General features: G+C 37.6%; 1 protein-coding gene across 4 annotated transcripts in view; it reads right to left on the bottom strand.

Annotated features, from left to right (window-relative positions):
• CACNA2D3 (calcium voltage-gated channel auxiliary subunit alpha2delta 3) overlaps positions 1–12084 on the bottom strand; it is a 425193-nt gene that overhangs the window by 253288 nt on the left and 159821 nt on the right. For all 4 annotated transcript variants that reach the window (XR_008462276.1, XM_009910018.2, XM_054162207.1 and 1 more), the window contains exon 5: positions 84–246. Coding sequence is in view for 3 of the 4 variants with exons in the window: in XM_009910018.2 (XP_009908320.1) it covers positions 84–246 (163 nt within the window). In the remaining variant the exon portion in view is untranslated. The remainder of the gene's footprint in view (positions 1–83; positions 247–12084) is intronic.

Here is a 12084-nt window from a genome sequence, read left to right as displayed (position 1 = left end):
TTAATGAACAGCTTCAATTTAAAATCAAGGAAGTTCCTGTGTTCAGACAGTAGAAAAATTAAATAAAACAGTTATTTTCTCACCCTTATTGTACATATTGGTTGGTACTTGGACATCACTGAGACTGATGTTCACAGGCAAGTTATTGAAGTGGTCATTTGGCACTAGAATGAACTCCTTCCCCAGCTCCAGATAATTTCCTTCTTCATCTCGTTCATTTATGAGAACAGCATTGAAGTATTCATACTGCAACAGAAACCCACATTTGGTATTTAGGATTCACATTCAGTATAAAAATATGAGGTTTTAATATTTTAACCTATGTATCCATCCTTTTATTAATATTTACATGTTTCTTCATCTAGATTAGCATATTCTAGGTGTTTTTATCACCTCTGAATCCCTCTATACTCCTAGTGGAGGTACATTTCTGAAACCAGTTTAATTAATACATCTCAAACAAACCCCATATTACCTTGTATCTCTGGCTGCCCTGAACATGTTAATGAAAGTCCAAAAAACCAGCCTGAGCATAGACAATATTTTCACTACTTTATATATAAAGCTCTCTAGACAAATAACTCCCTGGGTAATTATTTAACAGTGATCTCTCCATTTAACTTATTTCTTCCATTTCTAGAACCCCTATCAGTGTGGAACTTAGACCTTGACAAAATAAAAGTGTTTACGCTTCACATGGATTTTAACTACAGCTGCTGCTGCTTGCCACCAGTGTGTAATGACTGATATTTCCTAAAGAAAAATATTTGCTTTATACTGAATTTTATAAATACACATTAGAGTAGGTTTTGTAAAATGATACATAATTTAATATGGACATATAAACTTAGCAATGTCTTATTCTGAACAAGAAACCATTGTCTATCTGTTTCAGATTCCTGAAGAGCATTTGGCCTGTTTTGTACAATTCTATGGCCTGATAAGCAAAAGCAATTTAGATAAAAATATTGATTTCATTATGACCTAGTTTAACCAGAAATTCCATCAAGCTTTGAGGGCAATAAACAATGAACTCTACTTTTTAACCTCTTAAATAGCTTAACCCTTAACAAGTTTGTGACGTGTTTCTTAATTAAATGGAGCCAAAGTTTAGTGTCGTTGAACAAGTCATTAATTGGAATAAGAGTCTCTGCCATAACTACCCACTCAAGAGTACAGTAAATTTATCTATTCATAGAACATAGATATCTATACAACCTGAACAAGAATAAATATACTACACCATTTACAAAGCTAAAACAGGCCAATGAGTGCAAAAATTTAGAAAGCTTTTCACAAGCACTCTGTGTAATGTGCAACTTGTTCTACTAAACAACTATTAGTTAAAATCCTGCAATCTACCCACTTCTATTAAAAAGACTGATAATTTAATCAGTATTTTAAATGAAGGCATACTTGGAAAGCAGTGTTCCATACCCTGCTTTCATAACTTTTAGTTTGTCAAAATGGTCAACCCATAGCTTGGATTTGAAGTGCAAGTAGAATACAAAATAAGGTGCTGTATATTAGATAGGTCTTGAGGATTTTCTGTGTATGTCAGAAATGGTTCACAAATATAATTGCATATAACAAAGACTGAGACACATCACTATTTGAAAATCTATGTAATAGGCATTAATCCAGGATGATTAAACATTTGACATTAAAGTGATTTTACTTTAATTCAGCTCATCTCTGTATAAACCAATAATCTGATCCATACATCTCAAATATATACAGCTACTGAATGTTAAAGCTCTGGAACAAATACAAAGTAGCCCTTATTTCTTCTCCTCAAAGGGTCACAGGTTTAAGAAAAATGGAAACAAAAAATAGAGAGAGAATTTGTCTAAAGCTGTTGTTTCATTAATCAGTTCCAAAACTTATAAGAATTACCCAACATCCCCACAGATGCTACCCTTCTCCATACCAATCTGGGAGAGTGCCACCATTGTAGATTTGATTATTCACACACCAAACCCAAAAGGGTGAAGAGATGTGATCATTTCCAAGAAGCATCAGCTCTTGTTCTATCTAGGAGAAACATTCTCCATCTCTGGTTATTATCCAGGTTTATCACGGATCATTAACTGCACTGCAGGCCTGCTGCCCACATGTGACAGCAGCTTTTACAGTTTACCCTTTTTGCAAAACCCAGAGACAACTGGCAGAAGACTTGAAAGCCCAACTCGTATTTCCCGTCTTAGCAAGAAATAGAATATTCCTTCCTACATTAAACCATGCACTAATGACTGTTGTAAAAATGCAATTCTACTCCAACTCCAAGAAAAAAAAAATGGGGGAGAGGGGAAGGGAGTAAGCTCTTAAGCTTTTCCATGATATATTACAGTATCTAAGTCTGGAAAAAGGGCTGATATTTCATCCCCTGGGAGTATAGAGATAAATAAAATCCTGTATTTAATGCTTCTTTCTTGCCAATCACCTCTCTTCACACCCTCTGGACAGCTAAGTTCCAACAGGGTGAGGATGCATGTTTCATCTTGTTTCCAAAGTGCTTGTTTTCTTGTTCTTAAAGACACAGATTTGTTTTCCTTTTTCTCTATTGAACATGACATCATCTACACAACTACTGCAGCTACAGGTAAGCCATTGTGTTGTTTTCAGGATGCTTCTTAGTTCTACAAGTGTTCCCAGGACAGTTACAGCGAAATGAAAGGGCCTTTGCTTTTTTGTGTTCTTATTGAAGACCACCATAGAATGCATTTACACCACTAACACAAACATTGTATGTAAATATTACACTGCAAGCAAAAGGTGGATAGATTTAGGGATAAATGATTCTGTACTAAAATATGCAGCAATAAATTTTTCTTCTTTAACTTAATGTAACTTGTGTATCACACAATAAAATCTACATGAATTCATATATAGACTTAGTGATTTCAAAGATGCAAATTTACCTGGCCCACAGGTTTTTATAGTATTTCAGAAATAGTAAGAACAGTGACCATGTTTCAAATAAGAACGTCAGAAAATACATGGAAATCACCTCTAAAAAATGTTCTTTCCTTTTATTCAGTGGATTATTTTCTTTTCCAAAGGAGTTAATTAGTTGACATCCTCCTTCATCATATCCTGTAAGTGGCAAGGCTAGCCAAGTATTAAAATCTGCTATATTCTAAATAAATGAACCTACTCATTTCACAATTAAGGGTATTTAGGACTGATTGTTTCTTTGGTTGATTTAGTATTCAATGATTTATTGGTCTGAATCTGTATTTTCTCTTTTCAGTTCTACAAGTGTATACACAATAATATGATTTATGTGGAGCTTTTAAAAAGCAAATTGTAGCATAAAATAGTCCTTACATTATTGAGGATAATTAATATTTTCTTGGGTTTGATAGGGCTGGGGCTGGGGGGGGGGGGGGGGGGGGGGGAGTTCTGCTTAATTTAGGGATGTGTTGAAGTTTCTTTGAAAATGAGAAGCCTATAAAAATAACATTTAAGAAACTCCTGCAAGTTCTAAGGATTAAGCATCAAATAATATACACAGCTCAAAAGTACTACTGAAAAAAGATCAGCATTTTAGCAGAGCTGTTACACAGAGGATTCTTTTGGCCACTTTCCTTCCAAGGAAATTATTGTGACAGCTGAAAGGTGATAGAAGGAAAATTAAAAATAAATATTGGAGGAAAAAATGTTGAAGTAAATCCACCTGGCATTCTGGTGCTGCATTTGAGATAATGCCCAGGAGAAAGAGGATAAAGCTCTGTTTGCTGACAACACAAATACTCTACCTGCTAAGCTCCTAGAGAAAATGACTTCAATTTAATCTTGTCAATGAAGGTCAATCTTTGATGTAATCTTAACTAGGTGAGTTGTGAGTGTGCACAATATAACGTGCCAAAAAGTTATTAGTCTAATAAATAGCAAAATAATTATCCATGTTGGGATCACAGACAGGCTCTCCCATGACATTACACTAACCTTACATATAGATTTGCATGGTGAGTAATGAACAGGAGAAAAAGCATTCAAGCAAAAACTCACTCATGTGATCAATTATATACATCTCAAGATCTAAACATGAACTTTTGTACATTTGAATTTTCTCAAGTAAGCATGTGAGGTGTGTGTTTGTACATTCCTTAACAACATCTTCATGAGTCTCAATGTTTGATCAACCAGTTTGAAAGTCCCCATTATAACATAATGAGGAAGACTTACAACAAGGTCACAAAAAACAGGGACAAATAAGAATCTCAGCTTTCACATGATACTAATATTTTACCCTTGTGAAGAAAGTCTTCCCAATATAAGTCTATATAAATTGATCAATAGTGTTCAACAGAACAAGGACTGCATTTTGTCTCAGCAAAGAGCTGACCATGTTTGAGCATCCCACAGAATCATCTCTCTAATCACCTGCAGAGCCCTGACCTGCTCTAAACATATTGGTATAATCACAACAGACAAAGACTTATGGGGCTGTCAGGAGACTGATCACAAAACTGATTTACAGGTTCATCAAGGCTGACCAGCAAAGGCAAGCTTTATTTTAAAACACCATAAGATAGCCTCAGACAATACAGAGATGTGTGCTGCAAGATCTTTCAGGGTGGCTGCCACTGGTATATATTAATGATGGTAAAACATAATTCAAAAGGTATCATAAAAAAAAAATGTGAGGAAGTGTAAGGTTTGTGGCATGAACCACAGGGGCAGGATGCATGGGAAGGAAATGGTTGCAGTTTAGTTCAGTTTTGCTACTTACTGGGGAAAACATCTCAACTGAACAAGCACCTTAATTACAACAGATACATTGCCGAGTCATCAGTAATTTAGTTATTATGCTGCAAACTATTGTGCATGTCCTGCATAGTCATAGTATTGTACAGAGTAGATGGCAGATGATTGACATTCTCTATTCCCATTTACATTTATCTTACTGTAAACAGATACCTTGTGATGTTTATTTTTCAGGTATTTGTTAACATTGTAAATAGCACATTTATTTAAATACTGCTTAAAGTAATGCAAATTACCTTTAAACTTGGCACATAAGAGTATAACATGTAGCAGTTTAATCATATTTTTAGGTTTGTTTTTCTTAACATGATGGAACAATGCAAGAGACAATTTTAGTGTTGGTTGTTGTTTTTTTTCCACAGAAATCAACGAGGTTGGAAGAGACCTCAAAGATCATCAAGTCCAACCTGTCACCACAGACCTCATGACTAAACCATGGCACCAAGTGCCACATCCAATCCCCTCTTGAACACCTCCAGGGATGGTGACTCCACCACTTCCCTGGGTAGCACATTCCAATGGCTAACAACTCTCTCAGTGAAGAACTTTCTGCTCACCTCAAGCCTAAACGTCCCCTGGCACAGCTTGAGACTGTGTCCCCTTGTTCTGATGCTGATTGCCTGGGAGAAGAGACCAACCCCCTCCTGGCTACAACCACCCTACAAGTAGTTGTAGACAGCAATAAGGTCTCCCCTGAGCCTCCTCTTCTCCAGGCTAAACAACCCCAGGTCCCTCAGCCTCTCCTCACAGGGCTGTGCTCAAGGCCTCTCCCTGGCCTCATTTTGATAGTATAGAAAATATTTTTATCACAACAGCATAAAAAAGAAATAAGTCCCAGTCACAGAACTATGAGAACATGGAAGGTAGAACACCACAACTGGGAATGATTTGCATTAACATGCCAGTATTATGGCAGCATTGGAGTTATACTGATAATTTTTAACTATGTATTCATTACCCCAGTGTTTTTGCAACCATACAATTCATCTAAGACAACACTGGTCATCTTTGGAAGATACTAAATTAAGGGCAGCTTATGGCATTTGCACAGAACCTCAAAATGCTTGGATCAACAGAGAGAAAATTAGAAAGTAGCAAATAGCATGGAAAATGAAGGAGCAAACAAAACCTAGCATTAAATAGCACAGACAGCTAGAAATGAACAATAATTTTAATATCCATGACAGTTTTGGCAAGATAGCTATTACCATCAGTGACCTTAAAAAGAGATGTGGCAAGCAGGACACATCTCTCAGAGGACAGAAATATTCATGATATGTAAAAACAAGAAAAGTTACCCACTCTGAAGGAGGCTTTGCTGCTACAACACACACTGACAACAGTCTCCACTCTGGTATCAATTTGTTTGAAAGAACATTGGTTTCTAAGACTATCTTCTGATAATTGTCCAGTAAGGAGAATTTATGTTTGGAAGCATATGATTAAAGCTCTTGTATTCAAGAGCTTAGTCTGATGTTTAGTGGGGCCATAAAAGAAAACCACCTCACTCAATAAAAACTGCTCTGGATTTGAATTTGCTTCTAAATCTGAGAAAACGGACATCTCTTGTTGTAAAATATGTTCATCCTAATTTGTGAGTATTCTCTAAGTTTTTTCTTGCTCCTCTCTGTGAATTTCTAACGCCTTTTTTCCCCTTTTTGCGTTTATTCAACAGCAAAGCTCAGAAAACCCATGAGATTTGAAATGTTGTGATCAGCCCCTCTCTAATTATGGAAGAAGTGTTGTTTGCATCCTTGCGAAAACAACTCATCTGTTTTCTACACAATAGCCTGAGGAAAGGTCATCTTAGTCCTATCTGTTCCCTCTCAATATCATTACTTGATTAAAATTGTCGTAAAACAGGATTAAAAAATTAATACTTTATTGTAGTATAAAATCAATTTCACCAGCATGTAAATTGGTAAAACATCAAGGTCTTCGAGGTCTTGAAGGATTAACTGATTCACTGGAAGTGGCAAGTTGTAAGTAATCATGATGGCTATTTTAAATCATCCACTGAAGTCAGAGAGCTACTTTGGGTTTCAGATGAAGCCTTTTTCTTCACATATAAGTAACTTGAAAATAAAATCTGGTTTTACATACAAAATGTCTCAAGATTCTTTTCTTTGTCACAAGGCTGAATAAAAATTCTGGTCACTCTTAAGTTTAGTAAGCACAACAAGGAAAATAAAAAGGTTTTCATAGCAGGTTTTCAATTCGACACTTTGAACACCTGTTTGACCAGCCTTACTAGAGACCTAATAGGTTTGCTTCATCTAGAAAAGCAAGTGTTCAGTGCATTCATTTCTAGATACATAAAACCCTCTGGGGTATACCTTCTGCTAAAGAGCAAATCAGATTCCTACTCCAGTGGCACCATAATTTCTCCCAATGTTAAAAAGATAGCAACTATATAAGATAAATAACTTCAGGGCCAGTTATCGTGCTACTACAGAGCTGAATAAACCATGGAAACTATTCACTGAAAAAAGCTCTTGGGCAACTGTAATCAAGAATGTCATGACTTGCAACCAGAAAACAACGATGGTAGAGTATGCATGTCTGTGAGGGCCGAGTTTCAAAACCACATAATTATCACAAAACCCAGAAAGTCTGCACCCCAACGAGCTTACACACCAATACTGTCAAGCAATAAAAAGGGGAAAATCCCCCAACCTGCAAAATCTACCAGTACAGTAGTGTGACTCAACGATGAGGCTCATCACATATTGCTGAGCAAGCATGACAATAGTTCTGGGGCCCGAACACTCACTGCTCAGCTGTACACAAAATGCTCCCTCCTGCACTTCCACTCCAGCACAGTCAGATCTCCCTTGCCTCTGTACTTCTGGCTGAGGATGCATCTTCCCAACTCACTTCTGAAAGACACAGCTGAGAACTCTACACTTAATGCTTCCAATTCAGAAATATACTAATAGAAGAGGCTCATTTTTCTTGCTAATAAACACAAGAGGTCTGTTGGGCCTTATTTAAACCACATTTTGGAAGAAGCAGCAATTAGTCTCAAACTTTTCACTCCAAAAGGAAAGCTCTGTACAAGAGTAAAGAAAACACAGGAAGACTAACAAGCACTTCTGAACTCCTACAGATGTTAAAACAATTTTTAACACGTTTCTATCAAGCTTGCCATTACTTCCATGCTACAGTAGTGGTGATGTTTCCTTTTCAGAAAAGGAAAAGAGAGATGCAAGATTATACTGCAAGACTAATGCTATTTTTAAAGCATTACAAACCCTCACTATGCCTCATTTTGTTTTTAGATTAGAAGTAGTATCCCACTGACATGGGTGTGACCATATGAAGATGCAAAATACCTAGAGCAAAACACATATCAACAGGTTGTCAGGTGCCTTGGCAGCTTTAACGAGCAGTTAAGATGCACAGACACACACTGGAGAAGGGTTTCAGCTACTTTTCTATTTAAAGTCTACAGACAGAAGTAGAAATGCAGTTTGATACCTAAGAGAACCAGTGCCTTGGTTTTAAAATACCTGCCATTTAAAAGAAATGCTTATTTTAAATAAGGGGGGGGAGGGGGGAGAGCTTTCTTTTCCAGCAGCAAAGACAAGAAGCAAAAAAGCAAGTATGTGTGATTTTTACAGGATTAACTATAGATTTCTAACGACTGTGCTCAGCATAAGATTGGGCATATTTTAAATCTGAGCCATGTAGTGAAGGTACTTGTTACATTTAAAGGGTACATCAAGTGCAATTGAAGGTTTGTTGCGTTTATGCTCACAGTCCACTTCTGAAAACAAAAGTTGTCTCAAACCAACAACCAATGTGCGTCTTCCCTTTAAAGTCCCCTAACAGATATTCCCAAAACCAGTTTTATGGGACTGACCTTGTTAAACAAATGATATCATTTATGTATTTTATAGACACATAAAATCTGCAAGACTTTGCCTCATATTTAATACTCTTTCTGTTACTAGTTAGAACTACAGGACTCCTCCTTTCATCTTTAAACCCCAGTAGATCATATCAAGCTACTGAACAGGTAGACTGAGCAATGTATATAAAATAATTCTGTAAAATAAAATAACAAAATAACAGACTGGCTTCAAATTAATACAATAACTTTTTCTACAGACTTCCATCTTACCAGGAAGCAACCAATGAATGATGTCCAGTATCGAACATGGCAAAAAAAAAAGGCTTCATGCAGTTTAAAATGTGCTACAGAAGTAGAAAAGCAAACTATATCACAAACAGATAAGATGAAAAGATTTGAAGTTAAATCAGTATAGTTCCATGCATGTTCAGCTCATCTGACACATTCAGGTTGATGACAACCTCAAGGCTGTTTCTAATTATCAGTGGAGACTTATCTGACTTTTGTGCCTTTTTAGAGTCATATGCCCTAAGTGCCTCATTCCTACTTTCAAGGAGATGGGGGGGGGGGGGGGGGGGGAGGGAAGTATTTCTCAAGCTCTGCATCTTCTCTGTCTCCCAAAAAAACAACAACTTTGACCCAGACTCTTCATAGTCCAAGGAATGCATATAATGCTGCAATGTACTCAGCAAGAGCTGTGTTCTCTCCTCAACAAGATATGCTCAGGGACAGTAGGCAACCTATATATTGTGTTTTGCTGAGCTGGGGGTTAATAACTATCTTTATTGAAAAAGAAATTAGCAGGCAGTTCATATGCAGCAGTTGACAACATTTGAATACTAACCATGGCTCCAAGTGATGAATCGAGTATGTACTTTACCAAATTCTTTTCATACCAACAGGGGATAATCAAAATAATTAAATACTGAAGAACTGGAACAGAACAACATTTCTTGTTGCTCACTGCAGTCCAAGGTTTGTTTTGTAATACCCAACCACCCACCATATGCACAGGATGTTAAATTGTTATTGACTATACAAAGGAAAGCAAAATAACACATTCAGTATTACTGAATTTATTTGGGGGGGGTCAAGTGAGAGATGAGATGTTGAGAAACAGAATGTATACAAATCCTCTTCAAATGATTCATGCTTCTCTCATGCAATATAGAAAATTGTTCAGCTAAGCCCACAGTTGAAATAAGACAACAATGATGAGTTAATTTAATAAAAGAAACATATCTCCAGAACAATGGCATCTATTTTATTCCTAAAATGAATGGGGGGGGGGGGGGGGGGGGAATGGTCATGAAAATAATTATTCTACATAAGGGAGAAAAAATTAAACACACACACACACCCCAAACTTAAAGGGATATTTTGCAAGCTGTATTCATGTGCAAACATATTAGAGTATTCTAACTTTCAAGTTACACTATGAGACAACTTTTCAAACCTGTAGATCATGCTAAGAGCAGCATGGCTTCAGAAGGGATTATTGCTGAAATGCAAGTATAGCTTCTCTGATTCTTTAGAGTTCTGCTTTGCATTAATTGCATGAATAAAGTTTAAAAGAAAACATAAAGAAAATCTTTTACATGTCATACTCTACAGTGTTTCTTGAGTTCACTCAACAAGTGTGAGTCCTAGATACAAAACATCAGAATACACATAAAACAGCTGAGGCAAATTTACCTCAAATCCTAGTTTTATACATGGCCAGTGATCTAGGCTGGGAGGCAAGCTGAGGGTGGTGGTGGCAGGGAACAAGGAGGGTGGGAAGAAAGCCAAGTTAAAAACTTGGATACATCAAAATATCTATATGGCTAAAATGAACACCTGCACACTATTCACTTCCTGAATTTGTGGAAAGTCCAAGGATTATGATATATAAAAATGGTCTCTATGTTTTCAACCTCTAGCCATTTTTCACATCAGGCAGGGACAAGCTAATGATGATAAATGCAACAATGGCAATAAAGGAACTCATTATATGAGCTGAACTATTCAGAACAACATCATGAAACTATGTGGAATCTGTAAGGTTATTTCTTCCCTATATTAATACCTCAGATACAGAACAATTTACAAGTATGCTTACTGAGCTGCAGACTCTGTTGCAATTGTATTCCTATACATAACTTCAGAGAGTTATGGTCAAACCATTGCACAGTGCATAAGCAACTGAAGAAACTATTTAGATTTCCAAAAATTGTATCATTTTACATTGAAGAATCAAAGACATAAAACTCTAGTTTCACTCTCATATGGGTGATGGAGTAACTGGTGGTTCTATGAATCATCTACCCCACAATCCAGTTGGCTTCCTGGTCTTATTTACAAGCATTAGAAGTGCAAGCTAAAGAGGTGGGAGTGATAACATCTTCCAAAGACTGAGGAACCCAAGAAACATTCTTTGGAAGGGCTTTGCATGAACAGCCTGCCGAGAATGTAGGAAGTTACCAGTGGACAATGGCAGTCCAAAGTGGGTACATAGTGTCTTTATGTGTTTCCCTCAGCTCAGCAGAACAGATCACACACGTAGAGGCCTCTCAGCCATCTAAACAAATTAGAAAAAAAAAAAAATTGCAGCTCTCTTTAGTTACGCTCTCTAAACATCCTAATTTCCTATTTCACTGCTCCCTTCCTGTCCCTGGTAAAGAATAAATTAAAAACAAGACATGAGTGGGAATAACCGTACCATTCAGTCACAAATAAGTCCAAAATGCTCATCTAGTAGAAAACATGAAGAACCTTTCATTCCTACCAGATGTTTATCTAAGATTCTGCTTCTTTCATTACCAGAATATTACATGAAGTAGGACATTGGGGAAAAAAAAAAAAAAAGGCCCTGTGTGTGTTCTTAACTGTTATTATCAGTACTGGGCCCCATGCTCTTTAACATCTTTATTGAAGATCTGGACGAGGACATTGAGTCCATCATCAGTAAATTTGCTGACGACACCAAGCTGGGGGCAGGAGTTGATCTGCTGGAGGGTAGAGAGGCTCTGCAGAGGGACCTCGACAGGCTGGACAGATGGGCAGAGTCCAACGGCATGAGATTTAACACATCCAAGTGCCGGGTTCTGCACATTGGCCACAGCAACCCCATGCAGAGCTACAGGCTGGGGTCAGAGTGGAGAGCAGTCAGGCTGAGAGGGACCTGGGGGTGCTGGTCGACGGTAGACTGAACATGAGCCTGCAGTGTGCCCAGGCAGCTAAGAGGGCCAATGGCATCCTGGCCTGCATCAGGAACAGTGTGGCCAGCAGGAGCAGGGAGGTCATTCTGCCCCTGTACAGGCTGCACCTCGAGTACTGTGTCCAGTTCTGGGCCCCTCAGTTTAGGAAGGAGGTTGACTTGCTGGACCAAGTCCAGAGAAGAGCAACAAAGTTGGTGAGGGGTTTGGAACACAAGCCCTACAAGGAGAGGCTGAGGGAGCTGGGGTTGCTTAGCC

This window comes from Dryobates pubescens, chromosome 1 (assembly GCF_014839835.1).
Source record: "Dryobates pubescens isolate bDryPub1 chromosome 1, bDryPub1.pri, whole genome shotgun sequence".
Lineage (NCBI taxonomy): Eukaryota > Metazoa > Chordata > Aves > Piciformes > Picidae > Dryobates > Dryobates pubescens.
The sequence above is the reverse complement of the archived record's forward strand: the minus strand, read 5'-3'. Positions and strand labels throughout refer to the sequence as shown.